This window comes from Micropterus dolomieu, linkage group LG05 (assembly GCF_021292245.1).
Source record: "Micropterus dolomieu isolate WLL.071019.BEF.003 ecotype Adirondacks linkage group LG05, ASM2129224v1, whole genome shotgun sequence".
Lineage (NCBI taxonomy): Eukaryota > Metazoa > Chordata > Actinopteri > Centrarchiformes > Centrarchidae > Micropterus > Micropterus dolomieu.
In genome coordinates this window covers 23,779,366-23,799,582 of record NC_060154.1, presented here as the reverse complement: position 1 = coordinate 23,799,582, position 20,217 = coordinate 23,779,366, and the positions used below count along the sequence as shown (strand labels likewise).

The window sequence follows — 20,217 nt, the reverse complement described above, 5'->3', positions numbered from 1 at the left end:
ACACACACACACACACACACGTGTACATATTATATTAAGGCAGTTATGATGTGTTTATGGATAGGGGGAAAAATAAAATCTTAAAAACACAGACACCAACAGGCCAAGTCCTTGCTAGTTTATGATCATTTCAACTGTTTTAAGTGGTCAGTTATTATGAAAATTACCGCAGCCTTGGAGGAAAGGCAAAAACAATAACATTAGAGCAGCTCAAACATGACAGACTGCTGATACAGAACATTTAAGTCATACACAGGACAACATTTGCACCACGCCGTAATAAGACTCAAGGGCAGGCTTAGTTTATCTACAGCTGAAACGGCTGCCATATCGCGTGCAGTAAAAACATTTTTAATCAGTACGACCACAGACCAGGAACACTTTGAACCAATCTGGTGGAAAATTTGATTCATCTATTGTTTGTTCTTGTGCCAAAAGCCAAAATATGTCAACGATATCATATCCAGTCGAAGGTCGACTCTTTCACAACTATTTTAACAAATGAGAATTACAACACATCACATCATGGAAACTAACACTCTTTTCCTTCTTTTCACTCTCAAGAATTTAAATATTTGTGTCCTTGTAACCCCAGTTAGTCCGTGACTGTTCTCCCAATTCATTAGTGAGCCCTATTTTAGCTGCCGTGTGTGTGCATGTAAATTTCAGTGTTGTAACATGGCATTTAAAGGGTGCTTAAAAATGCACACAAAAAGAAAATTGGCTGTATGTCAGTAAAAACATTATTGCACAACTCAAGGATTAAACCAAGTTATTTAATATTTTCCTACTCAGGCCAGCGAGCCGAGTGAAACAGCAGCCGTGCACCAACACACACACCTGCTTTTCCCATCATGTGTCTACGAGGAGGGCGAGGAGACTGACAGCAGTGGAAACTCTAGTTGAGTTTTAGTTCAGTCATAGCGGTGCAGCGTTTTTTTCAGCCAGTACTCTGAGACAAAAGTGAGGGCAGCTCTCGGTCACTGCCAGGATGCTGCTGGGTCACTCTGCATACTGTTCACTCTGCTCCTTCTCTCCCTCCAGACTGCAGCCGTCATCTCCTTGTCAGCCCTCCCTCTCAATCAGGCCAGTGACACCTTTAGTGTTTTCCATTACTCAGACACAACAAACTATATACAAGACTCAAAAAAGGTCACACTACACTGTGACATTGTTATTTAAATTGAAGCAAAATGTGGGTCTGCAGATGATGTCATGCCAGAGGAGTGTGTGTGTTAGCTGAGATTGAGACAAGTGTTGCACATATGCAAGTCAGACTGTGCCACACCACACTGGGCTGTGGTCCGTATGCTGCTTTTATAAGGCCACAGTGGCCAACCTTAAACACAGGTTATCCCTGAGTGCTGTCAGGAAGGGCCTTCCCATCCAAAAAAGAAAAAGCATAAGATTACACCAGATCTCACATTAGGCAAAAGACAAGGTGTGCAAGACTGGGTGACACATAGATACTCCTTTTCTGCATAACTATGATATGTGGCTAAGCGTGGGAGCTCTGATCACAGCTGCTCATTGCACAGCATGGTACAGGGATATAATCCGCATGGAGATTTTGCAAGGGAGAAAGAGGGGAGGAAAGACAGTAGAGAGTAAATTCTTAAATACACATATATACATTTATAATTATTAGGGCTGCACAATTTAGAGAAAAGGTCATATTGTGATTATTGTGGACAATATTACGATTTGATTTTAATGGAACAAACGGCCCTATGAGTCTACTTGCTTAATTATCAAGGAATTGCGCAAAATACTGACATTTGGAAATGTGTATTTCTCAACTTGAACAAGGTAAAACGATATTTCTAACAATAACTAGTAAACCAGATGTAAAACAGAACAAGGAGAGCATGTTGCTATACAGAAGAGAGGACTGGAAGCAGCACATATACCGGCACCGACTCAATGTACATCTGTCTAATGCAGAGTCTCTATCCACAACCTGCAGGAGGAACTGTACATGAGTGTATTAAATAAAGAGTATGTTTAGTTAATAGTATACTGTTAGTATAACAATAATATACTACATTCATTATAATGTCATATAATAGTACACTATTTTACCACTAGTCGAATATTAAATCCAGTTACAACTGTTTCATTTCTGCGGGTTGTTTTTATTTATTTAATCCTTGTGCTAGCAAAAGGCTCTACATTGGTCTCTAATTTGTTAATGCTAAGTACTAACTTGTCAATAATCATATTGTTCAACATTTGATGATTTGCTGTAGCACATCAAACTTTTTTTAATGTCCCGCCCCCATCCAGGCTGTGATTGGTCGCTTGACGAAAAGTGACTGACAAGCACATTGGCTCTGTGAAAAGTTGAACATGTTGAACAACTAAATGCACAGACACAGCTAACGTTAAATGGGCAGCGAAGCAAACCCAAACTTTCCTTATCTTACCTGTTTTCTTCTGTCTTACTGCTTCAGCTTCTGCCGACGTCTCTCTGTCTGTCACAGAGTGGCGCATCAGACTATGTTTTGAACGATTACTCGCGGGGCAAGGAGGGGGGGTTACGGTAGGTTGTTGTCTTAAAAGTTACACACTGCTCATAAAAAAATTCTCATTGCACGTAGGCTCATCAGTTTTTAGAAGTACATGCGAGAGCCCGGTGTGGGCGGAGATAATGAGCAAACTGCAGCGCACACACAGAAGACAACATCACACACACCTTTTCTGTTTTATCAAATTGCACACTTTTTGCGGTTATGTAATCGCACATGACGACATCGCGATAAGATTAATTGTGCCACCCTAATAATCAGTCAGAATTCCACTGGACCTGATCTGGATCGGTTATTGACAAATCAACATTTGTTCTGTGTGCGTGCTCATTGTATAATGTGAGATGTGAGGGTACATGTATCAGACTGTTACTTACAATTTCAGATGAGTCACTCCCCAACCTCAAAATGAACAACAATGTGTTTGAAAGTAACTCAACAGCCCCACTTGATTTCTCACACTAGATGTCAAAAATGACGTCCTAATAAAGCTGTCAACACCCCTCTCCTCGCTACGGATTTGATGGCATCTCACCTCTGGCTGGATGGCTTTGAACACGGGAGCATCCATGAGCGTAATCTGGCCCTGGAGGAGATGAAACAACAATTAGATTTGCTGATGTACAGATTTCCCCAAATACCACGTCGCCATGTATGAGCGACAGTATTGTGTCTAAGAATCACAAATGTCAAATCTAAGGTCAATAAAATAGTAGAACATTTAAAACACTGCGTCTGCAAGAAAGGCCATGTCCTCTCAAGCTGGTGGGTGTGACAGTGATCTTTTACTGAGGGCACCTTTAAATGCCTTGATGTACCATGCAGAGACCTGAACTGAAGACACTTGAAGGGATAAGAAGATAAAGAGTGCCCTCTTGTGGTTGAATAGGGCAGACTAAGGGACAAAAATGTTTGCAATATAGTAAGATTAGATTATTGAGGAACATTTTATTTCATTAATTAAAGACAATCCTGAGCAACATTATTCCTCACAATAATGTGAGGCTAATTCAACAGAAATGTGACTTCTGTGTGCTCATAGTTGGAAAGTTTGAGCAGAGGCAGCCACGGGAGATCCATCAGTACCTGCTTGGCACTGCCAAACATCATCAATTATTACTGATCCAAACTCTGACCCCATTTCCTCTTCTACCATCCCATCCCATCTCAAGTCAGCGCATCACATTTGTGCTTACTCAACATTACATTTTTAAACTCGTACATAGAGGTTAACCAGACACACAAAAACTTCACTTACTGCATATTCTTCAGGGGTGACCTTCAGCACATCAAACACAACAGCATCAAAACTCTTCTTCAGGTCTGAAGAACCCTTATCACTGAGAGATTCTGAGCTGCTGCTCTTCTAGAAGACAAACACCAAGTTGCATTTTAAAAAGATAGGTATGATAGCTGTGCGGTTAAGAACAAGGTTATCAAGTGGAGGAGGGAGGATTGAGAGGATTAATAACCAACCTGGTGTTGTAGCACAGCTAAGAAACACTGAAAAATATTTCAGTCAGAAAAAAACACTTAACTACATTCTGTCACCTTATAAACATAAGCTAAAGCTGCCAGTGTTGTAAAGTGCTAGGAGAGGCATGCACAAGATGGAAAAGAGTGGGTGGAAGTCTAGCGAGGGGGTGTGGCCTCACCTCAGAGACTATTGCAGCGGTGGTGGTGATGATGCTTGATTGACCATTATGGAGGTCCATCATTCCCACACCATCTAGCTCTAGTGCAGGAGACCATTCATCATCGTCAGCAGCATCAAAGCCCGACCGGCCCTCTGAAAACACACAGACACAGTATGAGTACATTCTGCACCACATCTTGACCATTATCACCTGCTAACGCAGCAGACAGATCGCTCAGCTTGATGCAGCAGCACCACCTACTGGCTGACGTATGTTTGGAGTTTTCCAGGTTCATCTCATCATTATAGGTGCTAAGTCAACTAGAAAAATGAACTCAATCTCAGTAAACTAACAAATGAACTTGAGATGGTGGTGTGTTGAAGTGTTGACAAGGTCAGAGATTGTCACAGCAGGCCTGTGAATGCCACATCAATGTTAGAGGCTAACATTTTGGGGGGGGAGTTCTGTGGTATTAAGAGCTGTAACGAATAGTTGATTAATCCATTACTTGTCAACTATTAAATTATCAACTATTTTGATAATCAATTAATCAGTCCTTTTTTAAAGAAAGAAAAGCCAAATTCTTCTAATTCCTAAATTCTTAAATGTGAATATTTTCTGGTTTCTAAGACGTTTAAGTGAATATCTTTGGGCAAAACAAGAAATCTGAGTACATCATCTTGGGCTTTGGGAAACATCACTTTTCTCATATTTTATAGACCAAACAACTAATTGAGAAAATAATCAACAGATTAGTCGACTATGTAAATAATACTTAGTTGCAGCCCTACATGGGATTCCCAGAGGGTTGGAGTTAATTTCACTATTCATCACATGACTGCGACGGGAAAGGTAACAAAAAAACAGTGCAGGCAGGACAGGACTCAAAAGGTCATTTTTTATATATGCAGGTTTAATATGACTACACGCTATTTTATTTATTTTGAACGTAATGCAAGTTGTCTGCAGCTCTGGCTGGTTGCTGACCAGCGCATGATCTGGGTGGACTGTGGATGGACGACGCATGGTGCAGCCACCAAAAGTTAAACACCAACAATGGAGTCAGAGTCAGATTTGAGGAAGACAGCATGGCAACACATGACAAAAGAGCTTTTGGGTACATCTAAAGTATTTAACAAGTTCCTAAGAGACGTGTTAAAGCTCTATATGCCGTTTGTACTACGTGTAACGTAGTTAGCAAATACACCACTGACACTGGTACAGGTGGCCCAGGAGAAACCCTTTTTTAAACACAACACAGGAATAGGATAGGACGGAAGTCATTCTTCCTGGATTGGGATGGGATTAGGAGTATTTTTGTGGGAGTGGGATGGGACATGAGTGAAATCCCACTACTGTGTCACCTTCAAATGGACGTACACTTTCACAGCCTTCAGCCACAGTCATTTTCTACAAACGGGACAGACGGACAGGACAGACGGAGCTTAGGCTGAGCATTAGGGAGAGATCTTCTGCGAAAGGAGTTTGGTAAAGCAGCTGTCAGTTGGAGCCACAACACTAAACAGCTTACACCCGGCACTAAAGTGTGGTCCACTGCCACTTAGTGACTCTACAGACAGGACCATACTCCTAAAACATTTCTTTCTTCTTTTTATGTTGTCTACCAGAGCAGAATATGTTCATCCAGAAATTCAACAGTAGGCCATTAATGCCATTGTCAGTATCTTCCAATGAAATAAAGCAGATACACAACACAAGTTACCACAGGCCTTAAAATAAAATAAAAGCTGCTTACTTTCTTTTCCCAGATGTCAAAAACACAAAAGGGCATTCAAAGCTGTATTTAACAAATGTTTGTTTTCTTGATAAATGACTCAAATGAGCAAATCAATTCTCAATTGTCACCATGTTTTTCCCCCCTCTGTGAATCAAATCATCAATAAAGTTGTTTCAGCGTGAGCATCAATCGCCTGTTGCACATGATGCATTTCGACTGGCTTTTTAAATCAATGTAAACAATTTTGGCACCCCTGAGTTTTTTCCTCACAAAGTATCAGTCATGGTATCAGAAACACGGACGTTTTGAGATATTAACAAAAGTCACATGGTTCCGCAGTCTGAACCTACACGTGGCTATGCGGACTGATGGGAACACAGCAAGAGATTATTTATGCATTCAATGATTCTTCGGATCGTGAATATAAGATGGGCAGCTCAGTGTCTACAGCTTTGACAGAACTGAATTTCAACTGTGAATGATTTTGTATTAGGAACATAACATTAAAACATCACCCTAAGTACCGTTCTCTGCCTGTGACTGGAAACACCTCAGAGTACTCTTTGCCAAAAGCACATAGAGACAGTAATGAAAAATAAGGAGCTGCTTAGAATACTTAAGGCCAGCAAATGCATCCCTTGTGTACTTGATAATGCAGTGTGTGTGTGTGTGTGTGTGTGTGTGTGTGTGTGTGTGTCAGGTTTTTTTGGCTGGCTCAATCTGAAATGCCCTGTGCTTTAAGAGCCATTTGCTGCCTTCCACAGCAAACACCACTACATCATGTCAACCTCCCTTGCATTGTGACAACAGCGCATAATTGCACAGGAAGCAACAGCTAGTCTGTCTGTTGTTTATAAAGCCATACACCTGTAATTACCTTACTTCCAGGTCTAATGTGTGTCAGGTCCTTTTGTCTGAGGTGCCCTGGTTTTACAAGTTAAAGTCGATGCTGTGATAAATGTCAACATACAGTAAGACATGTCCCACATAACAAGTGATCTTTTCATTCAAAAATAAACACACTAAAAACACATCTACACGTGATCTAAACATTACTACCAAAGCTGTTCAGCTCAATCTACACTCCTCTGTCTCTAACACACTAAGTAATGTACAGTCATATGTGCTCCTCTAACTGATGTGTCCAACTGGATGTATGTATAATCAAATGCTAAGAAGATTTTTGAAAATTGAACCCTGCAGGCACACAGACACACCTATGTTGCCATAACCACCCAGCAGACCAAGCTGTCCTTGTACAGATGAGGCCATACTCACCAGGTGTGTGTCAGATGGGCATATTGCTGGATGTGAGGTTAGCCTGTTGTTCTGTATTGCGGTCTTTGTCTATCAAGTCCTGTCTTTCTCTGAGGCTGGTTCCTGCTGCCTGTGTGAAAGTGAAAGGAACAAAAGAGAGAGAAGAGGGAGAGACAGAGAGGGAGGCAGCATGATTCTTCTGAACATGAGGAAAACCCACGCACCCATAAGAAATTAACACAGCCAAAAATTTATTTATGTAAGTGCTAAACAAATCAGTCATTGCATTGACGAGATTCTGTGGAAACTTTAGTGCTGCTTCTTCTGAACTATTAGTGTTAGCAAGCATGAGCTCACTGCAGAAACAAATGAAGGTCACAGTTTGATAGAAGGAACCTTAAAGAGGTCATATTATGCTCATTTTCAGTTTCATAATTTTATTCAGTGGTTGTACCAGAATAGGTTTACATGGTTTAACTTTCAAAAAACACCATATTTGGTGCACATTGCTGCAGCACCTCTTTTCACCCTGTGTGTTGAACGCTCAGTTTTAGGTACCAAGTGAAGCATCTCACTTCTATTTGATCTTTGTTTAAGTTGCGCTTGTGCAGTAACTAGTTAAGGACTACTAGCCAATCAGAAGCAGAGCTTTGCAACCTAGACTGGACCAACAGTATCAGAGTGGTAATTTATTCATTTGTGACAAATCTTTCATATGTATTGTTTTAACTGTGCACTGTCTCTACATCACAGTAACAACTTTATGTCCACTGACTGCCTAACCTTTGGGTATGAAGGGGAAGGCAGTGGGCGGACAACTTGTCATCGTGTGTGCTGCAGCTCAGTGTGTTTCTCCACCAGTCTTTCGGAGGGCCACTAGGCAAGCATTATGACGCGTGATACAAGTGATGCAGATAAGGTAAGGCTAGACTACATTCAAGCTGTTTTCAGGCAGTTCAGAGCAGTGTTTTCTGTGGGAGATGGGAACTCCCTTTGGGATGGACTTTGCAAACCTATTTCATGTACAAAAAAAGATATATACCATTACACTTTACATTGGCTCCCAGTGCAGTATAGAATAAATTTTAAGATTTTGTATTTCGTTTTTAAGGCCCTAAACGGCCTGGCCCCGGAGTACTTAACTGAGATTTTAACCCTGCGTGAGCACAGCCAGTCGTTACGGTCTTCAAACCAATTGGTTTTAGAAGTCCCAAGGTCAAAGTATAAGCGATGGGGTGATCAGGCGTTTGCAGTTGCTGCTCCGAGACTCTGGAACAAGCTACCCCCTGATATTCGCACAATTGCAGATGAAACTATTTTTAGGTCTAAACTTAAAACCCACCTGTTTAGAATGGCTTTTAATACGCAGTAGTGGTGTGACAATTTCCTTTTTCTTGTTTCCTTTTTAACTTTTCTTTTTTTGTAATATGCATCTATTGTATGATATGCTGTTTTATTATATTCTATGATGTGAAGCACTTTGGATACCTAACGGTTGTTGTAAAGCGCTATAGAAATAAATGTTGATGATTGATTGATTGATATAACACAGTAAAGGAAAGAGAAAAGGGCAAAAAGCATAATATGACCTCTTTCAGAACAAGAATTCTCTGTAATATTATTATATTACTCAATATTCTAATATCACTTGGCCTTACTGCTCACCTGAATCTAAAACAGTTAGTTCACCCAATCAGGGAGCACACGAAAGACTGAACTGAGTCTAGGGCTATGACTAAAAAAAATTTTTTTATGATCGAATAATCTGGTCTATGACTGGTGATGATCTGGTCTTTTTGTCAGAAGATAGTAAACTTCAGGTGCAATTCTACAAGTCAATCGACAGGAGAGCATGACGAACCACGGCAAGTGTGCTCGTTTTTCTACCAATCTTACAAACGGATGATTATTTATGGAAGATTAATTAAAAAGTATGGCTGATTGTATTGTATTGTAAATTGTATTCATTCATTTGTAAGAAACACTGACTTAATCACTCAATAGTGAGTGTGTGTCCACAATGCCCTTACATGACTCACATTAGCCAGTAGGTGTCTCCCTATTCTAAGAAATAAAAGCCTGTGTGCGCTTTGGCCTGTGTGGGACCTCCTGCTGGCTGTAGACTAATGCTGCATGCTGGCAGAAAGTAGTTGGCCTTTAGCCACCAGGTAGGGGCTAAGATCTTCTCATCCCCTCCAGGCTGTTATCATGCTGGATAGGGGTACAAAGCTCACAAGCAAAACAAACAGTGGATTAAGATTTCCACTAACTAGAGTAAACTTTGAACCTTTGCTGACGCAAGTCTATACATTCTTTCAAAAAAGCTTTGTAACTGCAACACATTGTTGTGCTGGGACTAGAGAAATAACATACCCAAACCTGGGACCTCGCCCACATCTATAGTCTGTGTTCTCATTGTCACGTAACAAAGTGTTGCTCTGTCTATACCCTGAGCAGAGTAAACACCCCCTGGCCACAGCCTGTTAGTGCTTGCCTGCTGTCAATCAGTTTGCCCTCCGTCAGTCATGATCCCAACCATCTTGGACCAGTTTCTCATTACTTTACAGCTCCTTACTACGCCCACACCTCCAGCTATGCTGCTTCAAAAACACAGAGAGAGACAACACCAACTCCATCTGAGTCACTGCCCTCCCTATCCAGCTCCCCTACCCGCCCCCTTTTCTGCTCTTGGCAACATCCATGCACCTCTGACAGTGAGCTGAGCTGAAATGTGCTCAGCTCTGTGACATAATGCCACGTGGTTGGGTCCTTACGGTTCGGTTCGGTTTTATATACCCAGCTGAAGAAATATCATGCGAGCAGTGATATGGTGCAGGTGTGTGCTTCGAAATGCTTGGAACGCTGGGAATAGTAGAACAGGCTGACAATGTTTCGGCATCACCGAGATAAGAAATCATGAGGACATGACAGGGATTAGGAGGAGGACACAGAGAGTTACAGAGGAAGAGCGACAGAAAGCACAGTGATTCATGCCTGAGCTTATAGCAGAGGATGTGTCGTTGTTAAACTAATTGTGAGTTATGACACTGCTGATGAATCAGACGGGCTGCCTCTCCTTCCCTCTATTCGTGTTGTTAGACTGCTTTTTGACATTAATGTGCGTGCTGCATTTCAAGCACAAAAGGTGCTGGCATGCCTCGTTACTGAAGGGCACAATGCAAAGGTGTTTTTTGTGTGTCATCACGCACACGCAAGCCTATTTGTGCATGTGACAACGTATTTCAAATCCTGCAGTGACCCTTTACATTCCTGTCTCACGCCGCCCTGAAAACTGCACGTCCTCTGGGCTCCTTACGCTGCCCAGCTCCCGTCCCATTCCTCTTCACCTCAAACTCATTTTAAAGCAGAAACCTCTGACTTTTTTTTTGTCAGACAAACCAACATATTTAAAGATGTCAGCTCAAAGACATTATTATGATGGGCTTTACTCTGTTTTATCAACCAAATGATTAATCAAGAAAATAATAAGCAGATTAATACCATCACAAAAACATTATCAACAGGATAAACACCATATAGCTAAATATTATCTGGATGGATTCGAACAATACAAAGGAATACAGCAAAACTGTATCAATAACATCCTCCTGGAATATTGCTTGGGGTATAACATGACTTTATGGGTGTTAATACTTCCCCGTTAGCCTTCTCTTGAACAACATCTGTGAAAGCAGTTTCCTTCCCCCTTGGCACAGCTTTTTGATGCAACATGTATAATGACATTTTCATCACTTATATCGTAGCCATAACAAAAAACTGTAGCAGTGCACACACTGCAAGGACCTTCAAAGACACAGTGCACCAGACTGCTCCAAGCCTTAATCTCATTTACTTTTGTATGTGCATACACATTTACTCTCTACTCCATCTCTGTCGCAACAAAAGGCGCAAGCTATCACACAGGCACACGCAAACATAAAAGGTTAGCAGGTGTTTATGAGTTCACGGAACTGTACCAGTGATCAGGGAAAGGCCACGAGATGTGAGAAAGTGAACAAAAAGGATCAGACATGTGAGATTTGTGTGACGCTCAGCATTAACAGAGTGTTCTGTGACTCTGACAACTCTGCCAGTTCCTGCCTGCAGCACTGCCTTTGATACTTAGCAGCCCTGCGAGCCTTGCTTCTCAATCTGCTCCTACTGTCTGTGAGACCACCACAAATGTCCTTCTCCCTTGTGCTCACAGAAAGACTCACAGTCCTCGCAACTATGAGCAGAGTACAAATCCTGGCCTCATCACTGCACAATCCTTTGAAAGAGGAAAAGAATAAATTTCTTTTTTTGCTCCACTGTGCTTTGTGATAAAACTAACAGTACCTCGCCTCTATCACCGTCTGTATAATGCATGCCCTGTACAGACACGTGCTTTCTGTTTTGCCAAGCAGTGATGGGGCTTGATGCAACACATGCCGCAGATGCACCAAAGTCGGGGAGCTAAAGTAGGTCAGTGTGTTGAGCTGAGCAGTGAGGGACATGACAGCCCATTAAGCTGTGCCCTCCTCTTCTTCTCTTTAGTACACACAGTGCACACACAACCAGGGAATTCACACTGTTATCAGCTGTAGGCCTTCAAAGTCAAAGCTGTAATTTTCAGGCAAATTATTTTTCATATTGCCTCAGTGTCATATGAAGGAGAGGCTTAAACATAGACAATATAAAACATGGACGTGGTGTCCTTGAGGTCACCCATAGGTATCTGAAGAGAAGTTGTAAAGCTCAATGTGGGTGGCTCCCAGCAGCTGCCATCGCCATCTTGGCAGTGCCTGACTATAGCTAATCCAAACATGGGCAAAGAAGTGGAGCCGAGGCAAGCCGAATGAAGCCTGGCTGCTGAACGACCGAGCGGCCACCTCATGTCACTCAAAGCAACCACATCCTGCACTATGCATAATGTTAAGACTTAATTTAAACAGGTTAGTTAAATAAAACTGAACAGGGAAAATGAGCTATATAGACCAAACTAGTTTTTATTACAGGCTGTAAACATGTTTATTTCTGCTGTTAAGTTGGGCATTTTAACATAGTTATTAATTGCTTTTGGAGACAGTGGCCATTTGATGAAATGCAGTTTTTGGCACTTCCGCGTTGGCTTCATTTTTCTGCCCTGGAGGTTGCGGCTTGGGCTACACCTGTAAACAAGTTAGGACTTAACCCACTTTACCATCTTGCATTTAACAGTACAAAGCAGGATTAGCATTTAAAATATGTTGTGAAATTAAATGTGGGTAGACTCCAGCTATCTTTCCTTTTCACTGTTTTACGAAAAGCCCTACTTCCAAATTTGGTTGCATCTTTTTTGAAGCTTGTTAATCACCACAGAGCGAGCCATGGCGTTTCAGTAATGCTATGGCATATTGAAGACTGGATCGAGGTTCTCGCTTTCCCTGGGCTCCAGTCAAGCCTTCCGGGGAGAACACTATTGATCTGGAGCTAAGAGGGGCAGGACTGATCACACACACCCTCTAATGACCTGCACACACACACACAGTAACATAGCATGTGGCTGCATGTCATAGCAGTTCGATATACACTGCTTTCACTCAGCAGGTCGGCTGTTCAAGCACAGGATGGTGGCAATGCCTGTGGAGGGACAACGGTGTGTGTCTGTGTGTGTGTTGCTGTCGAGGAAACATGCCTAACAGCCCCTTCACGCCATCACTTAACATGCCGCTGATGTTCAGATCTTTGTGGAGAATAAGTTGACAGATGAGTTGCAGCTCCATGGAAGTTCAGACCAGTAGGAGAACCGAAAGGAGTATATTTTCATGAGTATAACCGTAGGGGAAAACAAAAAGACTGCCCTACATGAACTACACATTCAAACAAGTACATAAAAGCCATGTGCTACATTCACTCAAATAGCTCTGATTACCAGTTTTTGCCCAAGGCTCTTCTAACTGTCCTTCCAACAACAAGGTGTTTCATCATTTTATTTCTCACAGAACAGGTTCTGAATCCCATGGTTTGCCAACACAGCTTACACCACATTCTGGTGTCCCCGTTGGTTAGGGAACAAGGCCCTATTAACACAGAAAATACACACATGCACGCACAAAACACACACGGGAAGTGAGAAGACACCTCTCCCTCCAAAATACACTAATCCTTTGAGACAAGAAGACTGCGTATATCTGACTTATCACATGATGCAAAAATAGAAGAATATAATTTAATGGTGCCATATCATTTCACAGTAAAAGCATTGTTTTCAAAATCAGTAGGTAATGAACCCAGTGACACTATACAGACTCTCGCCACCCTGTCACTGAAGCAACTGTGCTCTACCCTCTACTGAGCCATCGGTTCATGAATATTTAGGCCTGTCTGTGACTGGAAATAAGCATGATCTACTGGGAAAACCCAAGGGCAAGTACCCAATGGTATAATGGGTCTTAAAAAGCAAACAACGAGACACAGGACAGTGTGCAAGCAACCTTTTCTGACTTTGAACCGGGTACAATGTGTGAGACACAGCCAGAATTTTAGTTTAAAACATTGAACAAATTAAAACAGAATGCGAAGACGTCTATGTGTTGTGTTGTAGAGAGGTCTACTGAAGTTAGTATGCTAACCAGCTAGCCCCCTCCCGTCCTGTCTCGTAATAACACTTTTTACCTCAAGAGGAGATGGTCCGATTGTATAGCTCATAACTCCCCCCAAAGTTTCAGCTGGGAGATCTGTGGGAATAGCGAGATCTCTATGTCACACAAGCTCTCTTAGCTTTTTGTGCCTAATAATCAATCAAAATAAACTCACAAAATGTCAAGAAATGAAATATTCACACAGAAAAATGCAACTGTACATCTTCTGAATTGAAATTTCTCCTCATCACCGAACTAAGACCAGCTTAATTGCCTTGTAAACCTTGTTCACTTAACAACAGTAAATCACACTTCAAACTCGACAGGAACAAAATAAAATTCACACATACTGTCTTCATTAGCCTTTCCACTGTCCCAACAATCACCAACTCAGGTTCGGTGAATATAAACCCTTAATTAAAAAAAGAAAATATTTTGGCTCTACATAGCTTGCTAAATTCTTACACACTGCGAATTTAAAATATATTTGCACCTTGCATTTGTCCACACCATCTTACTTCTATTACGGTTCTTATTTAGAAAATGAGTTTTGATGCAAAGCTGATAAAGATATCTAAAAATGACAATCAAATACACTAAACTCGGCCAACTCTCTTTTCCTCTTTGCTCATCATCAATGCATGACTTCAAAAAGTAACCTTAACCAGCAGCCGCGCAGATTGTGCCTTTCATCTTAGACAACATATTCTGGTACGACTACTCTACAACCCATGTCAAATCTATTTCTATGTGTGAAAACTCTTGTAAATGTATAAGAAGCATATATGAAAGTATTTCTTCCTTTCCCTTCTCTAGATACAAGAGGTTTATGTAGTTGTCCAGTATACACACATACAGTTTTGCATGTGGGTTTTAGTTAGTAGTTTATTTACCCAAAGAGCAATTACAATTAGAACAACTACCAATAAATACAAAGCCATAATGTGTGGGAGCCAAATGTGCCAGTAGCTCCATGGTGCAGGCCCATTTGAAGGACTGCTCATCACTATGTTTTTCAAGAGACTTTCTGTAGAACCTTCCCCCTTTTTTTCTCACTTGGCTTGCCTGACTTCCTTTATGAACGTTGTTTTTGGTTACATGGGTGTATGATGTACACAAAAGGCAGCTAGTTTAGTGTAATGGATGAGCTTGATGTACCACATTTCTGGAGGCAACTGAAGAAATAAACATGCAAATGCAGTATACAGTTATGACTTACAACTAAATAAGCCATTGATACGAGGTCTGACAGAATGTGACGTCTTCACACAAGTTTGCTTTTCTTCAACAACCCTGTTGGTTTTCTGTGTAGGTGAAAACAACTGCTATATCATATGTTTGAGGTGCGAAAGAATCATGTTGAGGTTGTCAACAGCTTGTTTGTCTGCACTGCCACACTTTAGTAAATAGTCCTATAGGGTTAGCATATAATGATCAATTCTGTTCTCAATGCAAACAATTACAATTTGCACGGACAATTAAATACTGTCAGCAGAGCAGGATGGACATTGTGGCAAAGGGCAGGTTAGCTGATTCTTATTCAGATCAGCTGACAACAACTTTGTAAAGCCCTTTGTCAGCTAATGTAGAAAAGCGCTCGATAAAGGCAGTCCATTTATTGTTTACATCCAGAAGACATGATGCAGACACGCAAGTACACACATCACACACACACACACATCTAGTTTAGTTAGATCTATCTACCCTGTTTGTGAAATTCCACTAGTTCTAAATTGGTGCCTTAGCAGCAGCTTGCACCGTGGGGTGTGATTAGGCTTTTTATAGACACACTTGCCTCTCTCTCTCTCTCTCTCTCTCTCTCCCTCAATCCCTACAGCTCTATGGGATGATAATTAGGGCTCAGGCTTTACAGACAGGATGTTCAGGCGTGTCCCCACTTCTGTCTTTTCTCCTGGCACACCCCCCTGTGACACAGACACACTTGGTATGTACAACTCTAACAAACCTAGATAACACACTAGCCTCTAGCAGCCCACAGCTACAAGCAGCAATCATATGTGAATAAATACTACAATAAATCCTCCTACCGACAGCCAATATAAGGGCCTACGTTCTGGTCTGGATAACAGTATCTGGTTCTCCATCAAATCACCCGAAGAGAGGCTGCGTTGCCATGTTTGTGAGTAGGGGCATGTGGCGGGGCCACAGAGCAGCAGGCTGTCACGTGTGGGCAGAGCACTGGCCTACAGTTTGAGTGTATGTTTATGTGCATGTGTTGGCTTAAGCCTGATTTGTGGCACAAATGGGAGCAGGCAGGCAGCCCAGTCCAGGTTCAACTCTACTGCTGAAGACCAGGCGACCTCAACATGGTGACAGATGAGTTGGGGGGGAGGGGGGGGGGGGGAGCCGAGGAAGTGAGGAGCTGGCAGCAACACTGATGTCTGTGGTCATTCCCTGCACGGACTATTAACAAGGAAAGGGCAGGCTAACAATACAGTGCAACAGAGCAGTCAGTCAGAGCAGTAATGTTTAGAGGAAACTGATACCATCTCTATGTCTTCCTCTATGAGTCTCTGACGATTGGCACAAGTCTAATCCACAGCAGTAAAACCTCCACATGGAGACCAAACAAACACCAAATCAGGGAAGTAACACTGTACGCCACAAAAATAGACAAAACCACCACAATGTTAGGGACAAGACGAGATATTCTCCAAGTGTGCCCAAACTCCTGCACAGTGGGCCAGGCATAAAACCTGACTAGCATGCTGGTCCATCGACGTAATCTTGGTCTAACAATGCAATAGAGGAGTGACGCCATGATTATCCAGTTAGAACTGAGGTACCAGAACCAGCAAATTCAAAACACTAAGACTTTGTTAATTATATCGGCTGTCATCTGCATTAGGAAAATCCTTGATACGTGTTCCTTTCACGTGTCTTTCTGCCCAGGCGTCTCACTCCGCTACAACTTGCCACCTTCTTTGCGAAGGTAAGCACACCTTTTGCTGAGTTGATGAGCAAATCAAGTGACTATAACAAATTCACTAAGAACACCCAGCACTAGGCACTGTGTAGTTAGGCAATATGACAATATGATGTACAGCGTGAGATGACAGGTTTGTCATACAGTAGAGATTGTGCTTTATTTCCTCTACTGACGTAGCCATTCTTTTATTTCTGAACATATTTGCGCTATTACAATGTGACGTTGATTCGTAGTTATTCATTTCACCAGATTAGCCAAAGACAGACACTCCATCTGGTTATTTTTCTTTAAACTGTTTTCAAGAGAATATCCAGATAATTTACTACATCAGAATATATATTGTTAATAGGGCTGCAGCTAACAATGATTTTAGTACTCGAAGCTTCTACAGATTATTTCATTGATTAAGAAGTACTTTTTGGCGGAAATTCATAGTGTCATACAGCAAACCAGACCAACAACATCAACAGACCAGCTGAGATTTTCAAGGATTCAGTCATGAAGATGCATGAAGAGCCATTGTGAAGCTCAGTCCGGCCGTCTAAGCAGGCTAACTGCAAATAAAACACACAATAGACTAGACTCATTTGACAATGAATTCAACAAGTTTTTGTTTTGTTTGTTGTTGTTTTTTTGTTTATACAAATACCACTATATACCATATATATTACTCTGGTGAAGGCAGGTATCAAGGTAGGAAAAAATAAATACCACCCAAGCCATCTAGCCAACAGTGGTTATTGATTGCGAACATTAAAGTCAGAACATACAGCATGATAACAAATGAGTAACTATGCAACCATGTCTCAAAGTCTGTTTCCTGTAAACACTGCTTTGAGTCAGAACTGTAAATATATCATCTGAAGTTTTGCTGACAGCAGATTAGTACAGAGGTGTCCTGACTATCTTAACCTAAGGCAGCACGTTTAGCCTGTTGCTTTCTTCCAAACAGCCTAGAAGGTTTAGTTAAAAACAATAACACAAAAATGCAAAAGCCACAGAAAATAAGTGATGCTGATGCAAGAGAAACACTTCCTGTAGCTACGTTTTATATTACATGTCTTTCAGTAAATACAATTATGGGTCACAGTCACTGAAAGTGGCTTTAGTGTGGGTTTTAACAGAGGTTGGAAGCTGTCATACTGTTGGTGAATTAGTTTTACACAGTGAGTTGGTTAGAACGGTAGCTACTTGCTGGGATGAACATAAACCTACTGCACAGCTGCTGCTGCTGCTAAAGGATTATAAGAATCAGTTTTTGAATCAAATAGGTTCCCTGTGATTCTCTCCTCTACTATCTGTCTCCCAAACTAGCAACAATTTGCATCATGAACATAATCAGGTACTCAAAATGCTGCCATAAAAACGATTTAAAAGTGGCGAGGACATCTTCTACGCTAATTTTACCCTCACACTGTCACATTGACATCATGAGAGAGCATTTCACCTAGATGAGAAATGACATCACGTTTTAACATCACAAGATCTCGTGGCACATTTGTGAGTCTCACAGTTTAAAAAGGAAAACCTTATAATGTCTTGTGCATATCAGTTTACAAGACAAACTTTGTGTATCCTTTGTCTCTAGAAGAACACCGTCACCGCATCTTTCCTTCATCATCATCATCTCCGTCTGTCTGCCACTCAAAATACGATTCTTTCTGCATACTGATGGTACCACAAAGATATAGGCTCTATGCAGCATTTCCCAGGCCTGGGCTACAGATGGGCCCTAGGGTCTTTTGTGCAAGACATGGCATGCGGCAACATGACAAATCATAAATTATGCGAGAAGAAACACACAGTACACATACACAAATGGCAACAGTCCTGGTACAACAATACCTTCATTCTAAAATAATGATAAAATAATTAATTCTGAATAATCAACAAGCCCCCGTCCGGCTGTATAAGTCTGCTCCTATAAGCCAAAACAACATAGGGTCTTAATTTTTCTCAACAAACACTCTTTCTATTTGATCCCACTTGCACACATGTTGTAACATCTTGCAGGGGGATAGCTTGCTCATAGGTCCTGCCAAGGTCAAAGTTGCAGCCAAACATGGTCTACAGTATTTTTAGAGGTAGTTTTATGAGGTAGAAGTAGTACAATCCATCAAGACATCTGTTCCCCAGATACAACAGTAAAATCTACCGTCTCTATAACAATGAGCTCATCGTCCTCCAACAAGTTTTTCTGTCCTCTTTTAGCCTGGCCTACTCTGCTCAGATACTTGACCCAAAAGAACAGTGCACCAGCCAATATCGAAGCGCAGACTCTGTAGTGTCTTTAAAAGCAAACACGTTGTATGCAAGCTATTGTTAGTCTTATATCCTGTGTGTGAATATTTGGTCGGCACAGCCAAGTTTACAGTAAGGCAAAGAGCGGGGGAGGCGGAGAATAAATTGCTGTGTTGCTGAGATTGTTGAGTTGAACTTTTGAGCATTTAGTTGTAAGATTACTTTTGATCCAGTCACTTTGAACCTGCTTAACTGAGCAAGACACAGGCCCCATTTTCAGATTAACACACACACACACACACACACACACACACACACGGGAAGTCATGCATGCAGCGCTAACACAGCATTGCCCTGTCTCCAGGGCCCGATAAAACGGCCAATTACAAGTTAAAACACAAAAGGAGCGTTGCCGAGAGGGAACAGTAGAGGAAGGATTGAGTAGGAAAGGGACAAGAGGAAGAATAAGTGTGTCAACGTTCAACACTTGCGTTCAGCATAGGAGCAAGAAGGCAAAGTAAAACGGTCACCGAAAGCTGCCCAAAGAGGGACATGAACCCACACCCATAGACACACTCACATACACACTCAGTTGTTTGTTCTCAGAGTTCACTAGGTCGGAGGTCACGCGGGGGAATAAAACATGTCACCCACACATGCAGAGGTCAAGGGAAAACACAAGAGACATACAGGAGTATAAAAAGCAGAGCTATTGTCAAATCCTTTAAGAAAAACAAAACTGGACCTATCTAACTTCATGAAAGAGAGACCAAATGTGATGAAAACAGAGAGACAGATTTTGCCTAATCTGGTCATGGCTGCCTCTCTTACTAACACGGCAAGTACTTGCTATTCCCATCTGATAGCCGCTATGAAAGATTGATTCTTTCATCTTTCTCACAAGGCAGAACAATGTGAACACTGTGTGCTACTCCCAGTTAGGGTGTGTGCGTTTGAGAGGGGGAAACCGAGCCTGCGTCTAATGGAAGAGGAGCAACAGCTGAGACTGGAGAAAACAGCTGTATCTCTTCAACGCCTGCGCCGCTCCCCTCCCCCGCATCCCGTCTCTCCCTGAATGAGCCCCCTCACGCCCCCTTTTCTGACCCTCCTCTCCAGCAGAGCGGCATGGCCAGGGGCTAGTGCTCAGTCTGTGCGCGCACACAGACACACAAATTGCAGTATGTGCCCGAGTTACACAGACCTTACTGGTTGGAGCCTCAGTTCTCCTCTCAGAGGACAAGTACGGACAGGATGCATGTGCCAC

At 41.9% G+C, this 20,217-nt stretch overlaps 1 protein-coding gene across 3 annotated transcripts in view; it reads right to left on the bottom strand.

The window, feature by feature from the left end:
- Positions 1-20,217, bottom strand: part of ralgps2 (Ral GEF with PH domain and SH3 binding motif 2) — a 45,204-nt gene that overhangs the window by 12,806 nt on the left and 12,181 nt on the right. The window contains exons 2-6 of one of the 3 annotated variants that reach the window (XM_046048588.1): positions 13,797-13,858; positions 7,182-7,290; positions 4,184-4,317; positions 3,787-3,894; positions 3,064-3,114 (exon numbers count right to left, since the gene is read on the bottom strand). In XM_046048588.1, coding sequence (XP_045904544.1) covers positions 3,064-3,114; positions 3,787-3,894; positions 4,184-4,246 — 222 coding nt within the window. In that variant the 5' untranslated portion in view covers positions 4,247-4,317; positions 7,182-7,290; positions 13,797-13,858. The remainder of the gene's footprint in view (positions 1-3,063; positions 3,115-3,786; positions 3,895-4,183; positions 4,318-7,181; positions 7,291-13,796; positions 13,859-20,217) is intronic. The other 2 variants (XM_046048587.1, XM_046048589.1) reach the window with 2 other exon arrangements.